This window comes from Neophocaena asiaeorientalis, unplaced genomic scaffold (genome assembly GCF_003031525.2).
Source record: "Neophocaena asiaeorientalis asiaeorientalis breed wild unplaced genomic scaffold, Neophocaena_asiaeorientalis_V1.1 scaffold280, whole genome shotgun sequence".
NCBI lineage: Eukaryota > Metazoa > Chordata > Mammalia > Artiodactyla > Phocoenidae > Neophocaena > Neophocaena asiaeorientalis.
In genome coordinates, this window is record NW_020185321.1 from 1,044,932 (window position 1) to 1,072,434 (window position 27,503).

General features: G+C 47.4%; 1 protein-coding gene across 1 annotated transcript in view; it reads left to right on the forward strand.

Moving 5' to 3' along the window:
- The window catches only part of ZNF536 (zinc finger protein 536), a 97,747-nt gene extending 76,381 nt beyond the window's left edge, over positions 1-21,366 (forward strand). The window contains exons 3-4 of the mRNA XM_024734107.1: positions 11,571-13,139; positions 20,526-21,366. Coding sequence (XP_024589875.1) covers positions 11,571-13,139; positions 20,526-20,533 — 1,577 coding nt within the window. The 3' untranslated portion in view covers positions 20,534-21,366. The remainder of the gene's footprint in view (positions 1-11,570; positions 13,140-20,525) is intronic.
- Positions 21,367-27,503: the final 6,137 nt, after the last annotated feature.

The following is a 27,503-nucleotide window of genomic DNA, read 5'->3' on the forward strand; positions in this document are numbered from 1 at the left end:
GGTCCCCTAGTGTTGTGGTGGTTGGGAGGGACCCACAGACCATCAGGACATGGGAGACAGTCCACCAGGGCACCCACGGTCTCACTGCCTACAGGAGTGTGGAGACCTGGCCAGGCGGGTGCTGTGATACTTCCCTTTCACGTGATGTGGATACAGGCTCCTGGGCCAGGTTTCCCAGGTGCATGATGGCTCACAACAGGTGAGGCCGGCCCTGCCGGGGAGTGTGGGTCTGGAAGGAAAGGGGCAGTGCCTCCCAACCAGGAACTCTGCTGCCCCTGGGGGCCCCCACCCCCATCAGCTTGCCTGTGGTTCGAGTGGAAACGCCACAGAATATTCTTGGTAAATCAGGACTGAAGCTGGCAGAAAGAAGTCTTGCTGAACCTGGGTAGAAACAAATGGATACTGTTTTTAGAAGTTTTAAAGCTTGAGAAGCATTATGTTTTTCCAAACTTCTGCTTCTTTTGCGTCACAAACTTCCGAGGTTTGTGATCAATAGTCTTTGGAGACACAGAGAGAAGCAAGACAGGGCCACGGACAGAGGCATTCCAGAAACTTCCCAGAATAAGGGTAAAAATGAAAGAAGCCATGGAAACATCACACCACCAGCCCTCCTCGGAAACAGAATTTGCAGTGTTTAAAAGGCAGAATGGTAACCAGATAAAGATCAATTTCCTTTTATCAAAGAACAAAGAAGTTGGAAAATGCTTACGCTTGCGCTTCTGAACAGAACAGAAAGTGTTACACGTTATAAATCACCAAAGTAATACATCCATTATGACAATATAAAAGTGTAGATTATGTGTAATTAAAAATCAAAATCAAGTGGTTTGTTAATGAATGAGTTAATAGGGGCCCCAGTTGTGGAGATGTCCTGTACTGCCTTCCCCTTTCTCTTTGCGGTTTTGTATTTCCCGGTGACATGGCCAGAGGACAGCAGTCTCCAAAATAGAAGAGTTGTTTTCCAAGATGCCATCTTTTGAAGTTTTTCTATAATGGACCCATACGAGCACATTAAAAATCCAATGTGTAATAAATATATTTTAATTGGTCAGGATATGAGGTGGAACATTCTCTGTGTCTTTCTGTCCTACTCCATCTCTATGGGAAGTTTTGATCGTATGGCATCAACTCTGATAAAAACACTTTCCGTTATTAACTCCACTACATTAACTCAGTTACTGCTCTTCTTCTCCCAACACCTGTTTATTAGAGAGGTTCTGAGCAGATGCACCAGTCAGGTTGCTTTGAACACCTGTGGGCTGGGCAGAGCCTGCAGGTAGCAAGAACGTTTCTGTTGTCCCCCAAGCTCCAGCCAGGTCCATGCGTGATGGAGGGGAGGCACCCAGAGTACCCTCACATCCTAGGGGCTGCCCCTCTCCGGCTCCTGCAGGACAGACGTTGATTGCTGCCCACACAGGGAAGGCTGAACTTCTCTCCTATTTGAAAGTTGGGCTGATTAGGACCCAATCACTGGACGTGTGCGATTTGTCTTCTAGAGTACGCTGCCGGTGATTGGAATTCAGAGCCAGTCAGTAAGGAGACTTTGTCAGTTAGGGTTCTCCAGGGAAACAGTGTGTGTGTGTGTGCATGTGTGTGTGTACACATCTATGTACATGTACATATATACATATCTATATACATATACATACATATCTATATACATATATACACATCTCTATACAAATATATACACATCTCTATACAAATATATACACATCTATATACAGCTATACACATCTATATACAAATATATACACATCCCTATACAAATATATACACATCTCTATATAAATATATACACATCTATATACATATACATATGTAGATACATCAATATACATACATACATCTATAAATATACATATATATACAAATATATATCTCTATATACACATCTGTGTACATATATACACGTCAATATATATATACATATATAGAGAGAGACAGAGAGAAAGAGAGAGGTCTTTATTATAAGGAATTGGCTCACTTGATTATGGAGGGTGAGAAGTCCCATGATCTGCAGCTGGTCAGCTGGAGGCCCCAGAGAGTGGATGGTATAAGTTCCAGTCTGAGTCCAAAGGCCTGGGAAGCAGGAAGGCTGATGGTATAAGTCCCAGTCTGAGATGGAGTCCCAGCTCAAAGAGAGAGCTCCCTTACTCAGATTTGTTCTATTCAAGCCTTCCACGGATTGGATGAGGCCCACCCAACACTGGGGAGGGCAATCTGCTTTCTCAGTCTACTATTCAAATGTTACTCTCATCCAGAAACACCCTCACAGACACATCCAGAATAGTGTTTGACCAGATATCTGGGCAACCCTTGGCCCTGTCAAGCTGATGCATAAAATTAACCATCTCAGAGATGCATCAGCAGACACTTAGTCATACCATGCAACAGGAGGCAGGGAGGCCCCCAGGTTGCCCCTGACCGAGGCCAGCCAGTCATTTCTTTATTGGCTGCCTGCAAATGTACTCCATCCGTTCCCTCACTACCCCCTCCTCCAGGTACTACCTTGGGGATACTCTGAAGGGTCCAGTGTGTCTGTTTTGTGCAGGAGGTAGGCAGGCGCTGATCAGTTCCTGAAAGGCTGGAGGGGTGTGCATTCCCCACAAGCCCCAGGAGGGTGTAACACCCCATGTGATGACCCACCTGTGTGTCAGGTTTCCCAGGGGGTGCCTGTTGTCTCAGGAAGGCCATTTTAGAGAAATATAATAAGCAACCTCACTCATGAAAACTTGGAGGCACTAAAGTTCAGAGACTAATTAAAAATAAATCTCATTAGTTTTTTCCCCTCTCAAACTATGCTAGCGGTTTATTAATCTGGTTTTGATTTGCTGCATGTGTTGGTCTGGCCCTGAGTTGGGCATCTCTTTATGGACTAGATTTGTACAGGGAAGCCAGCCGTGGTTCTCCAGCGGTCTCAGGGTGGGCTGAGGGGCATGCCCAGCACTGCCCACCCTTCTGGGTGCTGCCTCAGTGATATAGCGGCTGAGCGCTGCCCAGGTGGGATGCACGGGGTGCCCTCCTTGGCTCTCACCTGCATTCTTGGCACCAGACCCGAGGCTCCTCTGTCCTGATGGAGCCAAAGGGGACTGTGGAGGTGAGAAGGCTTCTCTCCTGCAGCCCCTCCAAAGGGTTGTGTGCCCTCCCTGTGGGGAAGGCACAGCCTGGGAGTTTTCTTGCCTCATGACTGAAGCTGTCTACACAGCATGACGGCAACTGGCTGCCCACAGAAGAATTCAGCCGACGAGGATAGTATAACGACAACAATGACAGTAACTGTAGTCACCACTCTCTGTGCACTCACGTGTGCAAGCACCGCTTGCTGCTTGTGGATTATTACTATTCGCCCCTTAATCCTCACAGCACTTTGGAGACCAGGTTCCAAATCGCCCCTTATCCCGCCCCGTCCCCTTTGCAAGGGGAGGGAACTGAGCCTCAGAGATGTGAAGCTACCCACCCAGAGTTGCCCAGCATTGATTACAGGTCATAATCCAGATCTGCCTAATTTAGAATTCCATTCTATTAACCACTGCATTGTATTGCTATTTTTACTTTTCTGGGTGAATTTTTGGCTCGTTTTAGGGAATTAATGCAACATTTCTTTGACAGTGTGTGTCCACACCATAACCAGCTGGAGGAAAGGAAGTGACTTGTACCCACAAGGTGTGTGGACGCAGCCTCCCAGCGATTTAAAAGGGAAGTACTGTGCACCCTGGCTCCTCCTTGCTCCCTAACTCAGACTGGCCTGAGGCCTCCTTGACCCGCTTGCCTCCATTTCCCACCAGCCCAATGAGCTTAGGGAGGCGGTGGGGCAAGGAAACGGCTACTGTGGCTGATGGAGGCCCCCTGACCCCTGGCATGGAAAGTGGGGTGGAATTAGATGCTGGCATAGTGGAGATGATAAACTCCTGATGCCTTTTTGGAAACTGCCTTTCAACCAAGCAGCGACTGGTCTGTGGATGTGGGTGGAAATGAAAGTTCGGCCCGCCTAAGCTAGGTACCCTAAGCCTGATACACACACAGCTTACCTTTGATGCGTTTGCGTCTCCTCTTCTGGTGAGGTAACCAGGCTGTTTCAACATTTATAAAAGCACATTGAATAAATGTTCAGAAAAGGATTGGTTAAAATGGGCGCTCTTCCCATTTCCTCTTCTAAAAGGAGAGCATTGAATTATTCTTAGTGGGGGACAGATACCTGCGTAATGATGAGAAAACAAAAAGACCCATTTGCCCGAAAGGAGACGATTCCTTTTTTTCTTTTTGTTTTGAATTAAAATTCTGTCGTTTTTCTAAGATGAACTAAAAGCCCATTTCCTTCTTCCACAGTCCCCCATCCTTGCTTTTCCTGCCTTAATGACATCCCAAACTTTTGTTGAAAATAATTGATTGAATTTAAATTTCCTTAAAAGTTTAAGAGGTAACGTTACAGTATAAATTTCCTACCAAACACTAAGTAGGGAAATATCCATTAGTGAAATTAACTACAGTTTCTAGGTAGCTAACAATGTACCGTATACAGTAGGGCATGGCTAATGAACACTGCAGTGGGCGATATTTCATTATACAAATTAATGCTCACATTTTAATGGGAAAGTCACATAATGAATCTCGGCTTCAGTGACAGCAATTAGAGACACAGATTGTCCCCTTCTGGACAAGGCACTGTTTAGCAATAAGCAGCTGTGTGAAAAGTCTTCAGGTTTACAACATATATATGCTTTGGGGGAATTAGTGTACAATTTATATTAATGTACTGAAGCTTCTCTGCAGAGGCACCACCGTATTTATCTCTCCTGGTATTAACTAAGTAAAGACATGTAGAAAGACTAAATAAATGTCAAATAGAGGATGCAAATACGGGAAAATATTAGGTTACCCAACTTAAAAGTGAAAACACTTTTGGGGTTTTAACACACACACACACGAGAAAGTTAGAAACACGGAGCCCTTCTTAAAAGCTTGATAAAGGAATTTCCAACGAGAATAAAATGAATCCCCCTGTTATTTTTGGAGAAGCACTATAGGGAACTTGCTCTGAATAGTTCCAGAATAACTCCCCAGAACAGTGAGGTTTCCTTGAATATCAAGTGCAAAGTGAGGCTCAGAATGATGAAAGACATGACCGTGTAAAAATAGGTACAATGAACTAATTAAACCACTTGGTCATATAGTTCTTAAAATTTATGATACAACGACTTGGAGAAGTTATCAATGATATTCCAGGATTGAATATACATCTTATGCCATGTGTCAGTGGGTAGCTGGTTTAATGTAAGATGGTTCCAATAATTTCATTAGACCATGGAGTGATGAACTGATGATTTTTTAAATTGATTACGCCTTTTCTAGCAAAACTCCCTTTTCTAGAAATGAATTGTTTGGGCCCACTTCTTATTCCTTTAGAATATTGTGAGAAGTTTCCCCACAGAAACCTACTGTTGTGGTTCCCTGCTTCCTTTGGTAGGTGAATGGCTCAACACTGGTCATCCTTTTCCCAGACACAAGTTTCATAGACCAGACCTGGTCTGCAGAATAGGGTCTTTGGCCCTCTCTGTGTTTGAAAAAGTTTTTAAGTACGTGCCAATATTTTAAAACTGGGATATTGCATGTAGAAATCTGGAAGCAAGGCTTTCCTTAGATCGAGGTCCTTGTGTCCACTGCTGGCGGCATTGGGTGGCGGTGGCCCTCCAGGAGAGGTGGGTGGCCCCCACCCCGCTGTTTCGCACACTCGTCGTCTGCTCAGCTCTGAAAGCATCTGAGAGTATGGCTCCTGCAACAGGCAGATGCAAAGACATTGAATGCGAACATCGTGGAGGTGACCAGAGGGCTCATGTCACCCTGCAAAGCCTTGAGCAGTCTGTCCGATTCCCCCCAGTAGATTTGGACTCACTTATGGGTCTGAGGACAGAGCCGCTGGCAGGGTCTGAGGTTGTCTGGGCCACGGGGCTGCACAGAACGTCTTTCCGAGTCTCAGGCAGAGCCCTGCCCGGGCGGGAGCGGGCTGGGTGGGATGATGCTGACTAAGAAGCAGCTCTTAGCACAGGACTCGGCGTTTGTCAGTCGACGACACCGAAGAGCAGACCTTGACCATACCTCAGAGCCCGCTGAATGTGCTGACAGGTTTTTCCCACCCAGTCCAGGCCACTGTTGTGAGACATTTGCCTCCTGAGTGCTCTGAAATGTGCCCTCCAGGGAGGTTGCTTGGGAAACAGCTGGACTGTTTCCAGTGAAACGAGACCCTTGGGTGGCCAGGCTTCCCCAGGGGGATGTGCTCACCCCTGGGTCTGCCCACCAGAAACGCACCCCAGCCGGGGCTAGTGGTGGTCTCCAAAGCATTTCCCTGTACCTGATGAAGCCCAGGAAAGGCTTTAAGGCAGAGGACGATAGTGGTTATCCAAATCATTTAGGGGTTATAAAGAAAATAAAATCAGGTTTTTGTTCATTTTTAAAACGAAACATCCAAAGCAGGTGGGTTTATCCCACGCAGCTCACTCTGGAGCATTTATCTGGAGAATTGGGTGGTAGGGGGCAGTCACCCAAATAAAGCCTCTCAGGAACTTGGAGGTGGAACCACATGGAGAAACCACTGCGAGGGCTGTTCCAGGGTGTGTGCACGGGCGGTGCATGGAAGGCTTTCTAGAGCCTGTGCAGTCAAAATAATCCTTGAGGACTCTCGTTAAGTGGCCCCGAATTTACCAGGGCCTGGATCCTTGGAGGCTTAGATGCTAAGAATTAACCATTCTTGTTTCTCAGATGTGGCCTCTTTTCCCTGGAACAGTGGTGGTCAAGACCTGTTTTTAACTTTAAAAGAACAGTGGGTCAAGTGAAGAGGTCCTCTCCTGCACTGTGTGGTGTGTGTTTGTGATGTGTGTGTGTGTATGTGATGTATGGTGTGTATGTGTGTGTGTATGTGATGTGTGGGGTGTGTGTGATGTGTGTGTGTGATGTGTGATGTGTGTGTGTGATGTGTGTGTGGGGGTGTGTGATGTTTGGTGTGTGTGTGTGTTTCTAATGTATGTTGTATGCGTGTGTGATGTGTGATGTGTGTGGTGTGTATGTGATGTATGGTGTGTATGTGTGTGTGTATGTGATGTGTGGGGTGTGTGTGATGTGTGTGTGTGATGTGTGATGTGTGTGTGTGATGTGTGTGTGTGGGTGTGTGATGTTTGGTGTGTGTGTGTGTGATGTGTGTGTGTGATGTGTGTATGTGTGTGTGTGATGTGTGGGGTGTGTGTGTGATGTGTGTGTGTGATGTGTGTATGTGTGTGTGTGATGTGTGGGGTGTGTGTGTGATGTGTGTGTGTGATGTGTGTGTGGGGGTGTGTGATGTTTGGTGTGTGTGTGTGTTTCTAATGTATGTTGTATGTGTGTGTGATGTGTGATGTGTGTGTGGTGTGTATGTGTGTGTGATGTGTGATGTGTGTGTGGTGTGTATGTGTGTGTGATGTGTGATGTGTGTGTGGTGTGTATGTGTGTGTGATGTGTGATGTGTGTGTGGTGTGTATGTGTGTGTGATGTGTGATGTGTGTGTGGTGTGTATGTGTGTGTGATGTGTGATGTGTGTGTGGTGTGTATGTGTGTGTGATGTGTGATGTGTGTGTGGTGTGTATGTGTGTGTGATGTGTGATGTGTGTGTGGTGTGTATGTGTGTGTGATGTGTGATGTGTGTGTGTGATGTGTGTGTGTGATGTGTGATGTGTGTGTGGTGTGTATGTGTGTGTGATGTGTGATGTGTGTGTGTGGTGTGTATGTGTGTGTGTGATGTGTGATGTGTGTGGTGTGTATGTGATGTATGGTGTGTATGTGTGTGTGTGTATGTGATGTGTGGGGTGTGTGTGATGTGTGTGTGTGATGTGTGTGTGTGATGTGTGATGTGTGTGTGGTGTGTATGTGTGTGTGATGTGTGATGTGTGTGTGTGGTGTGTATGTGTGTGTGTGATGTGTGATGTGTGTGTGGTGTGTGTGTGGTGTGTATGTGTGTGTGTGATGTGTGGTGTGTGTGTGTGGTGAGTATGTGATGTGTGGTGCATGTGTGTGATGTTTGGTGTGTGTGTGTTTGTAATGTATGTTGTATGTGTGTGTGGTGTGTGGTGTGCGTGTGGTATGTATGTAATGTGTTGTGTGTGTGATGTGTAGTGTTTGTGTGTATGTGGTGTGTGTGTGGTGTGATGTGTAGTGTGTGTGATGTGTGTGTGATGTGTGTGGTGTGTATGTGGTGTGTGGTGTGTATGTGATGTGTGTGTGTGATGTGTGGTGTGTGTGTGTGTGATGTGTGTATGATGTGTGGTGTTTGTGTGTTTGTGGTGTGTGGTATGTATGTGGTGTGTAGTGTGTGTGATGTGTGATGTGTGTGGTGTTTGTGTGTATGTGGTGTGTGTGTGTATGTGATGTGTAGTGTGTGTGTGGTGTGTGTGATTGTGCGTGTGTATGTGTGTGATGTGTGGTGTGTGATGTGTGGTGTGTGTGTTTGTAATGTATGTTGTGTGTATGTATGATGTGTGGTATGTGTGTGTGCACCTCTTTCTTTAATGATCCTATGATATGTGTCCTCTCAAAGCCGTGAGAGTAGGGGCCTCGTCTCTTTGGTTCTTCACTCAATTCCCAGCACCAAGAGCAGTACTTGGGGGGTAGGGGGTGCTCATTCAATAGAGACTGTGTGAACAAATCCATGTGTTTCCGGGTGTGCGGGTACATACATGTATGGACACGTATGCCTCTGGCATCATTCAGGAGACTTTGTTTAGCCCTTGACATGACTTTTAGAGTTGACATGATGCCATAGAGAACATGTGCTCCGACTTGCCGCATTATAGGTCGGGGAAGCAAAGGTCCCAAGATAGGAATGCCCAGTGGAGCAAAAATAACACAGGTTCTCTGTCCCCAGTCCAGACTCTCCAGATGCCTCCTGGGGTCCAGAGGTCCAGACTAGCTTCCCTGCTACACTGTTCCACGGTACCGACCTAAAAGAGTACTTCCCAGGGAGGCTCTATGTAGTGGTTCCCCACACAGGCGCCACAGAGGGTCACGTGGGGGCCTTTGAAAGACCCCAGAGCCCAGTCTGTCCCGGGAACTCAGAATTTCTGGAGGTGGAAGTGGGACCAGGTATCAGCACTTTTGAAAGCTCCCCAAGCTGTTCCACTTTGGTTTTTCAAAATGTAATGTCTAGAGTTTTAGCATCAGAATCATCAGGGGCACTTACTAGAAGCACCCACTTCTGGACCCACCCCAGACCCAGGGAATCAGAACTGCTCTGCCTTAGGTCCCAGAACTGGTGTTTTATACTCTCCTGGGGATTCAATGCTCAGTACAGTCTGACAACCACTGCTGCAGTGAGCATTTCAAGTGTGTGTCCCTTGGAAATCTACACACATCTTCCGAGCATCCCTGCAGTCAGCCAAGAAAGGCAGTCCCTGCTCCACCCGGGCCTGGAGGGAAGGTCTACATTTTCTCTCTGTATCTCCTGCTGATGGATGCCCATGCATGCTCTACAAACCCTTTGCCAGATGCACTTAATCGTTTCCAGGTGCACTTTTGAAATGCAACCCGAGTCTCATCCAGTACCTGTAGGCACCTCTGCCAACTCTCACTGCAGGGCCCTCCCCCCAGGTTTACATCAACCCGTGGGCCAGGATCTTGAGTTCCTCATCAGGCTCTCCTACCACAAGCCCCACAGACACCCCCTCAGCTTCAGGGGCTGCCTCTTCTCCAACTGGCACTGGACTTCTAGGTCAGCCCGGAAGTACCCCGTCCACGGTGCCCATCCCACTGAGGGTCCCCTAGTCTCCGGTGAGATGTCCAAATAGCAGTGGCTGAAGTGAATCCAAGCCTAACACGGGGATTGACTTCAAGAAGTGGGAAATGGTGCCTGAAGCCATTTGTACCTTTACATCGAAGGGGAGTGAGTCTTCCTCTAGATCCATGTCATTGGTCTAGAGACAGCGTGACCTTTTCATTCAGAGAAAGAGATCCCCAGATGGGAATATGATGTGTCCAGAGGAAACCTTCAGCTGCTCGTAGGAGGGAAAGAGGAGCACATAGCCACTATTTGATGAGGCAGGCATAGCTTCTCCCAGGCTGGAGCGCACAGTCCGGAGGTGACCTGGAGTCCTCTGCTCAGAACCTGGGCTGGTGGTCCTCTTATTTACAAAATGCATGCATCCCCCCCCACCCCACCCCCAACAAGCGCCTTACCCCCAAATGGCCTAGGCCTGGAGAGCTGGGAGTCACGGCGTCAGCTGAGACTAGACACAGTAAAATGTCTCCAGAATACACCATTCACCCATGACTTGCTGTTGCTTTTAGATCAGTGTGTTTTACAAGAGAATAGAGGAAGCCGTGGGGGATGCTTGAATTTCCTCGGAGAATTAATTGTGGATATTGACAGGGAGTTGTGAGCAAGCTCGTGGGAACTCTAACAGTCCCATTCCTTCCAGAGAGCTTTTCGATTCCAAAGTCCAGAGAAGACCCTGGATTGCGAACACATTCTTGGAATATATTTAAATCCGCATTTGTTTACCCTCCCCTTTTCCTCTCTCCTACAACGCAGGCAGGTCTAAGTTGTATATGGTATCTTTCCCATAGTAGAAAGAACAATAGAAGTTGTGTGTTGGATTTAAATAAATATTTAATTCATGAAAACGATCTTATATGTTTTAAAAGTCTTTAAAGCTATTTTTATTCTCTAGAAAGTGCTTATTATAGGTAAATTACACATTTTACTACCAGAGCATTAGGTTTGCCATTAGTACCAATTTAAGGCACTACAAAGACCGGTAGATAATGTTAATTTCAAATACAGAAACTAAATATATTTTGTGCCTTTTTATTACTCATTTTCTTTTAAGTTTTACTGACTGCTTTTTATCTTAACTATATGTCTTTACATGCTGCAATCATAATGCAGTGTAATGGTATTAATATTTTATAGAATCGGTATTTATAGTTCTTTATTTAGAAACAATGCAGTAGGTCTGCAGATATCTGAGCCCGTCTGGAATGGTGCCCTCCAAATAATGATAAATTACTTGTGCAGTATGCCATTTGCTAATTATATCCATGATTTACTGCAGAGCAAGACTTAAATCATTCATTTCAGTCTTGCGTAACAGTGCCATAAAATTTTTAGGTTTCAAAATGGTTTCCATGTGTATAATTTAAACAAATTTTAGAGCTATTGTATACACAAAATATTGCAACCACCCATTTGTTACATACTTTGTCTTTTTAAACTTCTACTTTTAATGATCACTGTGGTTGAAATTATTATGCTTAATTTTCATAATCATAGCTTTTAAATCTACAGCCGTTTTCACATGTTAGATAAAGAAAAAGATAGCTAATTGTGTGTAGATAGTATGTCATTCCTGAATAGTCCCAAATGGTACAAAATCATTAAAAAAGCTTAAGAGTACGAATTATTCTTCTATTAAAAAACAGTTGTTCTCTAACTAATTATTAGTTTGAGCTGCTTTGTTTCCAAGAACAAATGTTGATCCTTCTAGCCTTGTTCAGCACACCAAAATGAGATTAACACTTTTTTTTTTTCTCCTTATACCAAAATCTTGCAGGTGAGAAACCCTACAAATGTCCCCACTGCGATTATGCCGGCACCCAATCAGCCTCCTTAAAATATCACCTAGAGCGGCACCACCGGGAGCGGCAGAACGGAGCCGGGCCACTGTCTGGGCAGCCCCTGAACCAAGACCACAGGGACGAGCTGTCCAGCAAAGCTGCTTTGTTTATCAGGCCAGACATCCTGAGGGGCGCCTTTAAGGGTCTCCCTGGAATCGACTTCAGAGGTGGCCCTGCGTCTCAGCAGTGGACATCAGGGGTGTTCTCATCTGGAGATCACTCAGGGCAGGCCACTGGCTTGTCTTCTGAGGCTCCTTCAGACACTCTGAAAGGTACCGACCTTCCTTCCAAAAGCACCCACTTCTCCGAAATCGGGAGAGCTTATCAAAGTATCGTGAACAACGGTGTGAATTTCCAAGGGTCCTTGCAAGCGTTCATGGACAGCTTTGTCCTAAGCTCCTTGAAGAAGGAGAAGGACATGAAGGACAAAGCCCTATCTGACCCTCCTTCCATGAAGGTCCACGGGGCAGACGGTGGCGAGGAGAAGGCGGGCGGCAAGGTGGGCCCCAGGAAGTCTGAGAAGTCTCAGTACGAGCCCCTGGACTTGTCCGTGCGGCCAGACGCCGCCTCCCTCCCAGGCTCCTCGGTGACTGTACAAGACAGCATCGCGTGGCATGGCTGCTTGTTTTGTGCTTTCACAACGTCCTCTATGGAGCTGATGGCCCTTCATCTCCAGGCCAACCACCTGGGCAAATCGAAACGCAAAGATAGTGCCGTCGGGGTGACGGTCAATTGCAAAGACCAAGCCCGGGAGGCCAGTAAAGTGGCCTTGTTGCCCTCGGTACAATCAAGCAAAGAGATGGCGCTTTCCAACGTGATGGGGCCCTTAGACTCGGCTTCTGAAAAGATGGCCCAAGGACAGGTCAAAGAGACTCTGGGGGAGCAGAAGGGTGGCCCATGGCCCGGCCACGTGGACCCCACGTTCTGTAACTTCCCGTCAGACTTCTACAAGCAGTTCGGTGTTTACCCAGGTCTGCTGGGCTCGGGGGCCTCCAGTTCCTGCCCCAACAGGGAGCCCGACGGGAAGGCCCACTTGGAAGATGATGCCCCGATCCTGATCCCTGAAACCACAAATAAGAACACTACTGATGACCTCTCGGACATCGCCTCCTCAGAGGACATGGATTCCTCCAAAGGAGAAAACAACGAGGAAGAGGATATCGACACGGAGCCGGAGGTGATGAGCAAGCCGCCTGCCCTGAGCAAGGACGGGGGCAGCGACGGTGGGGATGGCCTGCTGCCCGCAGGCGCCCCACAGCCCATCCAGGGACTGGTCTCCCCTCTACCCCAGGCATCGGAGAAGCAGTGGCACAGCCCGGGCCTTCTTCCAGCCCAGGACCCCGTGGCGAGCCTGCCCAAGCCAGAGCGGGGGCCCCAGGGCCTGGAGAAGCCGGTGAATGTGCTGTCGGTCCTCAGGGCCTACAGCGCCGATGGCTTAGCAGCCTTTAACGGACTTGCAAGTAGCACAGCAAATTCTGGATGTATCAAGAGGCCAGACTTGTGTGGTAAGTTTTAGAATCCTCTTCCTTTAGTTCATTTCCCAAAACATCAGTGCTGATTTGTGCATTTTTAAAAAATGGGGTAGACTTATCCATGAGCAGAGTTTGAACTACACATAAGAAATACCCCGACTGTGCTGTATATGGGCAATCATGAGAGTCAACTTCATTTAGAAGTGCTGGACCTCGTACTTTCGTGTTTCAGTTTGCATCATTGTGACCTGAGATGCCTGTACGGAAGGCATGGAGAAGGGGGGCGGGGTCTCACAGTGTGCACTACTCCTGTTGTTAACCCATAACTTGAGGGGGAGAGGAGAAATTTCAAAAAACAAAAAGAGAAAGAGACATGGTAACTTGCACACTTTTCAGTCTTTTCAACTTATGCATAAGATGCCTAAAGACAATCCCTTACTGCTTTGCTAAGCCAAAGCTGCTTTCTGAAACTTTTCTTTATAATGACTTGAGGATACTAAAATCATATCACACTAACCACAATGTAGAAATAAAATGACCCTCTCTCCAAACAGGGAGATGGCTTGGGGTATTTGTGATTCATCTTCAGACATACCAAATGGCAGTTACTGTGACTTTGGCCTTCTATTATTGCCTTCTTTCTGTCTGTTTCTTCACCTGTTGTTCGAACAAGAATGTACATTATGAAGTCCCTGGTTAGCAGGGTTGTGATCCTGTGTGTCTTGGATTTATGCCTGCCTGATCTCGTTAGCAAACTGGCACTTCTTTACCTCCTTAAAGAATATGGTTACTCCAAAGTAATTCCAGATCTTAAAAAGTGATGCTAGATTTGAAGCCTAGACCTGCATCAAATCAATGTCGGCGTGGGCAGGGAGGATCAAAGTCATTCTCTTGTCACCCAGATATTCTTATTCGAAAGCCTTTCTCGGAATCGAAGCTCAGTTTGTTATTCCCAGCCCCAAATATCCTCACTAGAGACAAATGACCACGGTACCTTTCCATCTGTAATCTATGAATGAATTTCTGTGACTTTACTTCACTTGTTGAAAAAAGGAAAGAAAGAAGGAAAGAAGGGAGGAAGGAAAGGAGAGAAGAAGGGAGGAAAATGGATGGAAGGGAGTAGTATTTAACTTCTGAATCCTGACATTCCTTTTAGCACAGAGTGGGATTCAGCAAGCTGGACTCAGTTCATAATTTAAATTGATGTATTTCTTTTTCCCTCTCCTTCCCTAATTCACTAAGAACTGGATCAAGCAGTCAGAAATATTTTTTGAATTGTCAAAAATCACTAAATGGATTTCTGACAGCTCAAAAAAATATTGACAATTCCTTATGCTGAATGATTCATAAGGCCCCATTAACCAGCACCCCAGATCTATTTTTAGCCACATACAATTCATTACTTTTGAAGCTGTTAAAAACAATATTTAAAAGAAAGAGAAAAGAGTTTTATGTCAGTCCAATTTTTTTTTTGCTCTTTTTTTTTTTATTGTTGTTTTTAAGTTTGTGATTGGAGTGCTTTCTTTTTTATTGTTGTTTGGGGTTTTTTTTTTTTAAGTCTATTTTCAGTTCTTTCAAATACCTACGTAGGACCCATAGTTCCTGCCAGGAATCCATGAATCAGAAAAGATCAAAACCTGGCATGTTTATAAGCTCATTATTATTGAAATGAGCTCATATTACCCCTATTAAAATTTTTTTTTTGCTCTTTTTTTTTTTATTGTTGTTTTTAAGTTTGTGATTGGAGTGCTTTCTTTTTTATTGTTGTTTGGGGTTTTTTTTTTTTAAGTCTATTTTCAGTTCTTTCAAATACCTACGTAGGACCCATAGTTCCTGCCAGGAATCCATGAATCAGAAAAGATCAAAACCTGGCATGTTTATAAGCTCATTATTATTGAAATGAGCTCATATTACCCCTATTAATTTTCCCATCGTCCTATCAATGCCGAAGGAAGGCTGCCCGCCTTTGAGGAAGCGTGCCCACTTGTGTCCTTTTGCACCAGGCGAGGGTGGAGGGGAAGGCAGCACCAGGAAGCCCTTTCCTCCGAGCTGCAGCTCCTAGGCCCTTTTACCCCCTCCCAGAATAGCAGCTCACCACACTTCCCTGACATTTCCAGGGTACGTGCAAAAAAACCTTGCTTAGTCAACCTTTCAGCCATTGGGCAAAAGAGCCTGAGATGTAAGTCACGGCCTCTCTCCCAAAAGGGGAGTGAAGACCCTCAGGCCAGCCAGGCCCCAAGGCACCTGGTCGCTTCCCAGCGGACGGCCCAGGTCCTATGGATCCACCTTGAACTCGTGGTGAGATGCCAAAACTAACTCCTGCCAAAACATGTCTATTTTTAGAGTGCACAAGTTCTGCATTTCGTTTATCCTAATTTCTTCTGCATCCTCCCTCTTGCTTTAGCTTGGGAGCAGGCAAGGAAGGCCCTTCTCTGGCCTTTGTGTTTGCTTGGTTGGGGTGGAAGCCCTGTCCTTTCGCCTCCAGGATGGCCTGACTCTGTCCAGTTCTCATTCCCCCTTCCCATACCTGGCCCACCATAATCAAAATCCTCTTCTTGTTTTCTTACTGGCTGCTGTGACCCAGGAGGGCCAGGCATATTCATCCTTCCTAAGAGTTGATATCTGTGAGGAAAACTTAAACCCACTGAGCTACAAAGGGGGCATTTGAGGACATTTTTTCTTACCGCCTAGTTTACTGCCTTTCTAGCATTGCAAAAAGCACAAGCGATAGTTGAAAACTTCCAACTCCCATTGGCTTGACTTTGCCAGGGTGGAAATGATATTGGCACGAGGAATCAAATATTCCTAATGTGTATTCCCTCCTCTCTGCTCCACTCAGAGTATGGATTTCCAAACTGGCCCAGCAGCTTAATAGCTGGTTTCCTCAAGAAGCTGGGCTTTGCCTAACCAAAGACTTATTCTGACAGTTCTAAACTTAAGAGAGTTTGGGGTCTGATTTTATCTGGTTAGTAAACCCAAATCCCTACTTTGACACCCTTAGAAACAGGTTTGTGGGAGGAGCTAATGTCTATCTGTTTCTATTCTCATGAGTGTAGAAGTATTAGAAGAAGCATCAGTAAAGACGTTGCTCGAATCACATAGACCCCCCCGCCCCCCCCACCCCCAACTAGAGCTCAGTGGCTCTGCTGACACATGCTGGTAAGGTGGCTTCTGTGGGTGATCTTCATGCTATAGGCCCTACTTCTGGATGCTTTCTTAATTCTGCATGCCTGCTTTCTGACTTTTAAAACTCTGGTCTTTCATTCCTTGGTGTCATGGACCTGGGGTCCTGGACAATGTGCGCTGTCCGCTGCTAGGCAACCCAGCCAGCCGGGTAAGGGAGGTATGTAGCATGTACCAGCGTTGAGGGCTTGAGCATGAATTTTCAAAAGATCAGAGGCACGCTACAGATGATCCCGAGGAGGAGATTGAGCCATCGTGGGTTAAGCTGAAACACATGCACTGTTGCTTCTAGAGTGAGTCAGTTCCCACTCTGGGCCTCGTTACAAGAAATCGTGCTCCAATCAAAGTCCCCAATTCGTGAGGTGGTTTCCGGACTCCAGGCGTGGCCTACCTTTCTTTATTCTGTCGAAGAGCATAATGTACAAGGGCACTCCCTGCTGTTGGAGAACTCGGATGTGCCCTCGGTGTTTTGGGAATGGGTTTGACCTTGGTTTTGTAATGGGACAAGATCCATGTGAGTATTTAATAAGGGTGGCAAGGGCAGACCAGGGCAGCGTCACATCCACTGACAAGACAAGGCAGACAGCCCCTCTGTCCAGCCTGAGAAATCTGACAAACTACTGGGACAGCCAGTAGCTCGGAGATCTGAGAGTGCTCTGGTGGGCCCTAGTCAGCACAGAGGCTGGGCTGCACAGCACCTGGGGGGCTGGCTGCATGGCCCAGGTACAGAGCTTGCTCCACTGCAGAGTTTGTGGATTTAGAAAGAAACCCTTACTTTTGCTTTTGAACCTGAGACAGATGTCTGGGAGTCTTGCAAGCAGAGTTTGCTCTATGTGTTCTTTGGTGAGCCCAGGGGTAGGGTTGACGGGGAAGAACTAAAATCAAATTAAGGGAACATGAGTGAGAAGAGTGCAACCCCCTTACTCTTCGAAGCTCTGCTCTGGAGTTACCGCCACTCAGGGAAGCCCGGCTGAGTGAGGAGAATCTATCAGCTTGTCTATCGTGGGCATGAGGCCCTTGTGTTGTGGCTGCCAGACTAAGTGACCCACCAGAGTGGGGAGGAAGCCAGTGAGAAGGCAGGGTCATTACCAGCAATAGCCCCAGTATTCCCAGTTGGGGAGAACCTGGCTTCCCTGACCCAAGTTAAGCCTGCAACCCTGGATTCTCTCATAGCAATGAGAAAATTAGGACTCCCTTCCTGAAAAAAAAAGATGGGGTCTACTTAAACCTCTGTACCTCATGTATTCTGAAATGTGTGATGAAATGAACCAGGATAGCGAAGCTGAACTCTTTTAAAAGGTGACTCTGTCCTCCAGAAACCTTATTGATTTCTCAGCATAGGCAGTCTGAAAATATTCAGGGGTGGGCAACTGTTTTCTTAGAAGGCCAGAGAGCCCTTAGGCTTGCAGACCCTGTGGTCTCTGCTGGGCAGCACAAAGCAGACAGTAAGCAATAAGGAAGCGAATGGGCATGGCTGCGTTCCAATAAACTCCATTTACTAACACAGACAGTGGGCTAGAATTGGCCCACAGATCCAAGTTTGCTGGCCCCTGCGCTAGTATAAAGAAGGTTGTGTTGCTGTGGTCATCCTAGAGAAGACGTGTGAAAGCCGTCCTCTGCTACCCCACTGGCCAGTGAGATGACGCAGGCAGGACCCAGGCCAGCAGCTACAACGTCCCATCTATTGCCATTTAATGCCAGAGATCTGAGAGATTTTGCAGAGAGAGAGAGAGAGAGAGAGAGAGAGAGAGAGAGAGAGAGAGAGAGAGAGAGAGAGAGAGAGAGAGGACTTGTAGACCCAGGTGGCCTGGAGTAGCTATTTCTGGAAGGTCACATATCTACCTATGCATCAGAGACTTCCAGGGCTCTGAAAGGCTGCCCCCCATCATGGCCAATGTGGGCAGAGGAGGAAGACACAGGAGCTCTTTCTTGGCTCCGAGGTGAACTTGATGGACAGAACTGTGAGGATAAAAAGAGGCAATGGATGTATAAGAGCTTGGATAAATGGTTCTCAGTTGAGCTGGTATTTTCTGGAAGGGGTGAACATCTGCATGAGGCTATCACAAGGAGATGATGTCACTGCCCAAATGTCTTTTGGTTGCAGTCATCCCTTTAGCACTGAGCAGGCACAAATCTTACTTTCCATCAATGTTATGGAGACACGTCTTATTTCCTTGGGTCTGCCTTGCCAAGCCATTGATAGCTATTTCTTGGTATGTGGGAACATTAGCTTAGAAGACAGTTCTGACAATTTTGTGTTGACATCTCATTGCCATGGTCTCACCGTTTCAGTTTCTACCCAATTCTTCTCCTGTTAGAAGGCAAATGCTTTGGAGTAGGAAATAAGTCCTGCCTCCTCAGTCTTTGGCCAATAAATGGCTAAGGTCTGTGGTCAGTTAGGGATTTTCAAGGGAGCAGTGGTGGAGTATGTGAAAACACTGCATATATGTGTATGAAGACACCAGAGCATGGGCTACTGGTGCACAGCCTATGACAGCTGGTACATTTTTGCGGATGATCTTAAGTTCTAAGGTGTGACCCTGAAGCCATCAGGTTCTAATGGAGAAAGGCAGTTAAATTAGTTAAATGGCAGAGGACAAGAACCACAAAATCCAAATTTGCCAAGCAGACAGGTGCCCGGGCTCAGCCAACACATGTGAAGGCAGTGAGCCTAGGAGGCCCAGGGAACCTCTGTCGTAAGGTCCTGTCTCTAGAGCTGCCATGCTTTATTTAAAGCCAAATGAGCAATCATTCTTCTCTTCCTCTTCTTCATGAGATGACTCTCTTATGTGTTGGCTTGCAGAGATTGTTGATAAAGCACAACTTTTGCACTCGCTTTCTTTGCCCGATTTTATCATTTACAGGTTGATCTTTGATTTCTGTAGTCCAGCCTGCTCCCAGTAATAATGTGTGTCCAGAGCCTGATGTCAGGCCTCAGTAGAGAGGACCACTTGGCTTGTCCTGCAGTCCAAGGGCAGATCCTTTCAATTAATGCAAATCACCACCCCTCCTGCCTGCTCTTCCCAGGCTGGCTGCGGCACAGCTGGCTGCAGGGCCTTTCCCTTTAACTCTGGTGGGACAAAGCACAGGTGCTGTCCCCCGGGGTCTCCCACAGAAACCAGCACCCCGGGCAGGCTCTCCCTTGCCCTCATCCAGAGGCTCTCTGTGTGCACCATGTTGACGAAGAGGCATCCTCTTCGAACGGCAGCCGTCTCCAAATTCTTTCGGCATTCTATTCCTCCTCCCCTTCCCTCTTTTTAAGTTAAATGGGAATGCCACTGACATGATGTCGTTTGCACTGCAGGATGACAGAACTGTTGTGTGAATACCATTGTATTTGCCAAATGGTCCACTCGTCATTTCAGAACAAACAAATGGATGGTGTCTGTAAGTCGGCAAACACTGGTGACATTTAGCCTTGTTTATGTTCCTTTCCTTTTGCTGCATATTTTTGGCTCCAAAAGCTACCGTCTGAATCAACAGTGCCTCCAAAGCAGGAGAAAAGTCTGGTAGCTTTCATTTTAGTTGCCGTGTCCATGTTCTCTTTGGATCGCGTGATACCTACTGCCCAGGATCAAGCCTGAGGTGGGAGAAGAGACCGACCAAGCTCTTTGGTTCAAAACATATATACAATGTTTTTCCTCCCTAATGATGACTTCAAATTGGGAGGGAGGAAGAGAATACTGAGAGAAGAGAGTGTTGTCAGAACGGACACCCACATCCCTGGGGAAACGCAAACTCTCCAGGCAGGCCCAGCCACCGCCACACGCAATAGGAGCTCTGTGACCCCATGGCTGTCTTGAGCTGTGTGTGGGTACTCTGGGCTTAAGTTCTGGGGTCTACCTTCTTAGGCTACTGAATCAAAGTGGTGGTTGGCGCGGGCAGCCATCTAGCTGCCACATGTACCACGGACCACATCTTAACTGCTGAAGGAATCAGGTTCTTTGTTTTTTATTTTCAGATGCTATGTGCCAAGCCCAGGTTTCAAATAAGTAGTAATTTTCTCCTATTACTTAGTGCTGATCAACAGCACCTCTGCATCTAATTGCCAACCTGCTCTAATCACATGGGCTCTTCTTGCTTTAGCCGGAGGCAGAAGGACCAAATTTTATAAATATTGCTTTATTGTCATTATCCCATTAAACAGTTAGGGAATGTGGCCCTGCCCTTGCTTTCAAATGCCTCTGGCCCACGTGGTTTCTGGACTGTTTAATGAATCTGCACATTTTCTTGCAGGTAAGTGACACCCCCTGTTCTAGTCGGTCTAGCTGGACTTGCCCTTGTCTGTTCGTGCTCCTCGGTGGCTATCTGCAGCTTGTTAATCGTGTAAAGTCAAGAGAAGAATGTATACACATATGTGTGTTGAATAAATAATTACTATTGGCATAGGTATGTGTATACACATGGCACACCAACCTACGGTATATATAGCAAAGAATCAGGGAGGCTAAAAATACTGCCCCATATGTTCCACTATTAGCGAAGGATGGTGAAGGCTTAGTAACTTGAACGGGAGAGAAAATTCCCTCCGAGTCATGAATGCTGCATGACACACGCTGGTGGATTCGAGGTCCCTTCACCTGTGGAAACCCTGATGGGGGGCCTGCTCAGCACAGCTTCTAGAGGCGGGCCCTGCGGTGGTCTCGTTGGCATTACTGCTTGTGTCTGATTGTCCTGTATTTTGTAACACTTTAGAGAATACAGAAAAGTGCAGTAATTATCTTTCTCCATAGTATTTAAGCAGTAATATTGCTAGTTTAATATTGTGTCAGGTCGTCACGTTAACCAGGAACAGATGACGTAAAATTCCAGTGAATAGCACCTTGATATCCACTCCTTAAAAATGGTGATTGAAGCAAAATGTGTAAACTTGTACCAGGTTATCGTGTGCTTTGGAACAGAGTATTGTTGAAGTAATTAGAAGATATATGAAGGTGTTCCTGGTAATGAAGGCATGTAAGTTATAATAATTGTAGCTTTCTGAATAAGTGTCAAACTATATCTTTAAGTGTGCTGTATGCTGAGTTACAAGTTAGGTCATTTATGAATGGAATGTAAAACGATACTAAAAATGCTTCAATAACTTATCTTGGTATTGCTAATAAAAAAAAGCTGTGAAACATTAGTGCAGTTTTGAGTCATTATGTTAATTCACTCCACAACACCCTCCACCCTTTGACATCCCTCTGTCGGGGGCCTCAACAGGACATTCAGGGAAACTAGTGATGCTGTCCCATGGTTTGTTTTCTGGGCCACCTACTGCATTTTCCACCCATCTTCAGGTGGACCCAGGAGTTACAATTCCTAAACATACAAATGTCAAGGCACCTCCTGATTTGGGTGGGGTGACCGTGGCGGGTCCAGGGAGTGCATGTCTCTGTACCAGTGTCTCTCGGGTGTGTGTCTAGACCGCATGATGGCTCACAGGCCCTGTGGGGGTCTGTGCAGGCCGCTGTCCCTCATCCCCGGTGTGGAGGACTACATCTGCCTGGCCTTCCTGCAGCAAACCTTAACATTTTCTTTTCATCCTGTGAAGAGTAGTTTTACACGGAAAGGTAGTTGGAATTGTTGGAGTGTGGAGTATTTTTGTCCACTGAGATTTTTTGGTTGTGCCCTGGTCTGTCGTACAGGCTTCTGCCTGCCCCGCCCTCCACCCCATCATGGCGGGAAGGGTGCTGGAAGGAAGGATTTCACTTTCCTTTTGTATTTTGCTTAGTTTTTTTGTCCATGGGCTGGACTTCAGGCCCCTCTGCCACTTCAACGGTGTTTCCAAGCTTCTCTGATTGGGTCTGTTTTGTAAACTTCTAAATTCCATGCTCACCCTGCTCCCTGGCTAACAGCTCCTGGCGGGGGGAAAGGTATTATCATCGTTTGACAGAATCCCAAGCCCCAAGCTTGGTCCCCACATTCCAGATAAACAAAGTGCCCTGTGTACAAGGGGCTGGAAGCCCAGAACTGTCCATTTGAACAAGCCTGGCCTTAGCAGCAGGACAACCGTGTCACCTTGACTGCTGGAAACATTCCCTCCAGTATTTCTCATGAAAACTGTTCATGTGATCCCAACCCCCAAAACCATATAGTACAGGATTAGATTGTCTCTTATTTGGGGGGAAGAGGTGAGAAAGAAGTGAGAGGTTCTGAGGCTGAGAATATGATTCTGTTTACGTGAAGCTGAGAAAACGGACTGTGGGTTCTTATGGAAAACGTGATGGACCCCCAAATGCCCAGCCAAGGTAAAGCGAAGTGACCCCAGCCACCAGGTCCTGGTCCATGGCCACATCGACCTGAGCTTTCACCAGCAGTGTGTAGGCACAGCCTGAACCAAAAGAAAGACTCCGGTGGAATTTCGTCTTTGTTTCCAATGACCCCTGAGTCTGGGGAACTGCCCTAGGGAGGAGAATTCATCTCTGCCCTTTCCTGGGTCCCCGCCTCCTGCTGGCCCCCCGAAGCCTGCATCACTTCCCCACGCACACCAAGCCTCTGTGAGGGGTGCTGTGTGCTCCCTCCTTCAGGGCCTGAAGCCACGTTGGGTTTTAGATGCCACATTTGCAGCTCGCAAGGAGAGGTCACCACCATCTAACTCTGTGAAGGCAAGGGGCACCCTCTGCACCCCCCCCAGACCAATGCCTCCAGCCTGGAGATGTGGCCAGGACCGGAGGGCTCTGTTGAAGGGCTCAGGGTTGAACACATTGCCCCTGGATCTGTTCTTCATTTACAGCCTCGCTGTGCACTCTGCGAAACCTTGCTGACACCACAGCACTGGCCTTGCCAGTCCGGCAGGGGTGGGGCTGGGGGTCCAGTGCAGCATGAGTGGCCGGGCCTTGGCAACAGAGGCAGAGCCGCTGCAGGGAACAGATCATCCTGGCTTCTCACCCTGATGGCAGGAAGGCTCCCTTGAGCCCCTTATCCAGGCATCTGTGTTCCCTGTTCCCTCCACGAGGGCCCAATCCCCCTAAGGGGGTCTCCATGCATTTCTACTTCAAAAGCAGGGGGTATTTCCTGGGTTGCTCCCCCGGGGGACTTCTCAAGCTTAGAGGAGACCTTTGTGGATTCTCTTCTCCTGTTTTTTATGAGCCTCCTCCCAGCCTCTTCCCCGCTTTCATTTCATGACCCTCCCTCCCCCTGCTGTCCCCATTCCCACCCACCTCCCCCTCATTCCCCTCATTCCTGCTGCCTCTGGGGAAGAACTCCCTTCTCACCAGTTGCGTGTTCTTGGGAACATCCTGTCTGTGGCTGTGAGGGAGCTGGGTGCATCCAGGCCTCTGGGATGAGCTGACTTCATTCACCGCTCAACACGGGGGCCGGCTGTCCTGTTTCTGGAAGCCTGCCACCCCACCCCCGCCAATCCCCACTTGGCATTATAACAAGCCCGACCTGTTTGGGCTCAGATTTGGGGCAGCCCCAAGCATCTCCTATTTACTCTGCCCTTGGCCCTACAGCCTAAACCCTTCTAAGCCGCGGTGGCCCACTGGTCTGAGGTGGAAAGAGGCCCCCTTTGTAGAGGGGAGTGGAGTTTCAAGGAGGTAACTGTGCCGTGAGATGGGGTAGGCCGAGGGAGGCAAAGGCGCTGTGCAGCTCATGGTGAAACCCAGTCTTCAAGTCCACGTCTTCAATTACTCGTGCTGCGAAATGTGTTTTCTTTGATGAAATTCAAATGCTCTGGTGCAGGGGAAAAGAATTTAAACTTTGGGAGACGATTACTGCTCACCTATAGTCACTTTTTCTCGAAGACACATCACGATGATTAAGCTACCTCCCTAAATATGCAGCCGCACGTGGGCAGTGTTGTCTCTGCATGAGCAGATTCTGCTCCTTGAGCAAACAGTGTGCATTTTCAAGGTTAAAGTTGGGGAACTCTGCACAGCTATTTCATTAGCAAAAATCTCCATTTGTGCACCCGGAAATTGGCTGGCTTATGAGGAGTTTGTCTTTCATGCTCTTTGTGGAGTTGTTCAGACACACCCATCTAATGGTAACCCACTGCTCACAAGGTTAAGTTTTCTTTTTGAACTTCTGTTGTTGTCAAATTAATATAATATGCTCTCAATTATCCACATAAAAGGAGAAAGGCAACCAAGCGGGGAAAGAAAATTTGCAATTAATTTACCAAATTATTGCTCTTTTTATATGATGGACAAGTCGATTTTCTCTTTTGACTCAAGTATTTTGTATGTCCTGGGGGGAGTGCTAGGGCAAACACAACAAGGACAAGCCATCCAAGGTGTCCCTGCACCTGGGGCCGGGATGGAGGCTGGTGTCTTCTGGGGTGCAGAGGCCTTGGTGTTGAATCAGGGGTTCACAGAATGTGGGGCTCTTTCTTGTCCAGGAGAGTCCATCTATCTTCTGTCTTCTAGGAGCCCATTGCTCACCTAGTTGGCGTCTCCCAAGAGCAGACCTGAGATAAGGACCTGGGTGCAGGTCATTTATGTGGGAGGCGATCCAGGGAGGCATGGGGTGAGGGGCCTAACAACAGGGTTGCCACTGCTCAGGGACTGGGCTTTGTGCCCTGGGGGTCCTCTAGGATACTATGTGAAGTTCACCTCAGAATCACCCCTGAGGGCTGAAGAAGCTCTGCAGCTCTCAGTCAGTAGTTGAGGGTCACTGCAGCTCATCCAAGAGCCAAGCAGTCTTCTCATGGTCAGAGAGAAACAAGAGGCCATTGCGTCCCAGAGAACCAGAGGGGAAGGGGTGGGGCACTGACAGAATCCACCACAAGTAGGAACCCCTTGGCCTGAAGGTTTTCACACCCCGGTGTACTGCAGAAGACCACCAATCTTCTAGAGCCCAGGATGAGGGCAGATACACACTCCAAGATGCCTTGTGGGAAGTGAACTGCAGATTTTAAATATTGAGACATGCACTCAGCTTAGGACCAGGCTTCCTGGAGGCTGGATGGAGGGCAGTGTCTACAGCAGTTGAGCTCCAAGGAGCTTGGACAAATCCCCTCAGTACCCTCTTGTGTCTCAAATTCTATGGCTTTCAGGATCCCTTGTAGCTTTTACTTTTCAGGTGACCCTCTAGGACCTGGTCAGTCCTAGAGTCCTCATGAGCACTGACTCCTGCAGGGCCCCGGATGTGGGCACCCAGCTGGTCTTTCCACAAGCACATGAACATGTGGGGTTTCAGTTTGGGCATGGGGCATGTGAATACTTGCTTCATCATCAAGACATTTTTATTAACTCATAAGAAGAGCATCAAGGCATTTCTCTTTTAATTCTGGAAGTCAATCAAACTATTTTATTTTAAAGAGGGAGTCAATAAAACTGAATCTTTGGGTTCATAGTAGTGCAAGAAAAACCTGATTATTTGACTTTTCTTCTTTTCCATTTTCCAACCTCTTGTATTCACAACTGAGCTTGAGAAGATAGTATTTTTCATGATGATTAAGGTTTCCTCAAGTGCTTTACAGATATCAATTTTATAATCAATTGTGCCCCTCTTTGGAAAGTATGTAGTCCCTCTTGGGAGCCCCCCACTCCCACCCAACACTCCAACCCAGTAACAGAGGGAGAGGAAGGAGGTATGGAGAGATGAGGGGTCATGCCGTACTCCATGCATGGGGCACAAGGAACAGGTCACATCCTCCCCCATACCTGTGACCTTTCCACTGTTCCAACCTCAGAGTTCCTTTGGCCACTCCAAGTGGCAAGCTGTTGGCTAGCAAGCCCCCCTAGTTTGGGACAGTGTATACTATCTCCAGCTTTGAGCCCCTCAAGTCCTTGGCTTTTTGCTTTTGATTGAATGTAACTTGATTGCCTCTAGTTTTTCATCCATCAAAGGATACACTTGTGTACCCTTGTACGTCCTCAAGACAATAAAATGAATATGAATAAGTTGGAGGTGGCAAGTCACCCACATTTTAGTTATTTTAGGATTTCTGCTGCCGTGCAGGTCTCAGGCAGGGCTCCCATGAGGACTCACACCCCCTAAGACCTTGCCAAGTGGGTGGAGAATCTGGGTACAGTACTGCAAAGCAGGGAGCCCCTCATCCTTGCCAACCTGTACTCACCACAAGAAGGCCTTTGTCTAGACAGCCTCACTGGGATTCTTTTCCATCCTCAACGTGAACACCTCCACAGAGGAAGCTGTGCTCTGTCTCAGTGATCCCATTCCTGGGATGTGCAGACATCACCCCTGTTCGCTCCAGCTGAGCTCCTTGCCCTGTTTTCTAATGCTGCAAAGGATTGACAATTAGGAGATTTTTAAATTTTTCTAGTGGTCAACTAGTAGGAATAAGATTCTTGTACCATGGCTTTTTGCTTTACATGGAAACTTTGGGAGTGTTGTCTCAAAATCACACTCAGGCAATTCATTTTAAATCACAGGGGAATTTTCTTGAGGGCTTTGGGATACATGCCCTCACAAAGTGAGTTATCCTCTCTCCTTTGAACAGGCGAACACCTGGATTTCCCTAACGTTGGGTGGTTTTGTGAAGCCCCAGCTCTGTTTCATGACACTGGGTTTTTCTACAGGAGATGCATGAGTGCAGAGGCAGGCTGACCATGGCATCCTGGAACACACGGGAGGGAAAGGGTCTTTGGATTTGGGGTGGGTCATGAGGGGCTTCCCAGTGGTGGGAAGAGATGTTCCTGTGGTCACAGTGTGTCCAGTCGGGCTTGCGCAGGCCTGACAGCCTGACAGAGCCGGGGAGCAGGTGGGACCTGTAGGCCTTGGAATCCCCAGACTGGACGTACTCCAGCCATCTGTCCCACGGACAGTCTGGAGGGGTGGGCAAGCCCCAGGGGCCTGGGATGGGAGGAAGGGAGGAGAGAGAGTGCCCCAGCGGGACCAAGAGCAGAAAAGACCAGACAATGAGAGAGGGCTGAAGAGCAGAGAGACAGAGATGCAGATGGAGAGAGAAAGGAGAGAGGAGGAGGTGAGGTCGAAGAGGAGAGAAGGGAAAAGGCAGGAAAAAGGGAAACTGGAGACCTGGGAAGATAAAAGGGCAGGAAAGGAGACAGTAAGAGGAGAGAAAATCAGTATGAACAGAGTAGAAGAAACATGGTAAAGGTGGCATCTGGAGGAGTGAGGAGAGTGGGAAATAGAGTGAGAAAGAGGAAGAAGAGAAAAGCCAGCAGAAAGGAGAGGATGGAGGCAGGGAGGAACTTTCCGGAAGCCGCCCGCGTTTTGGAGGTGCTGGTCGGAAGGCCTGCTTGTGTGGGCAGCGCTAGGGTGCTCACCGCCTGGGTGAAGAGGTTGAGTGACTGCGGCGGG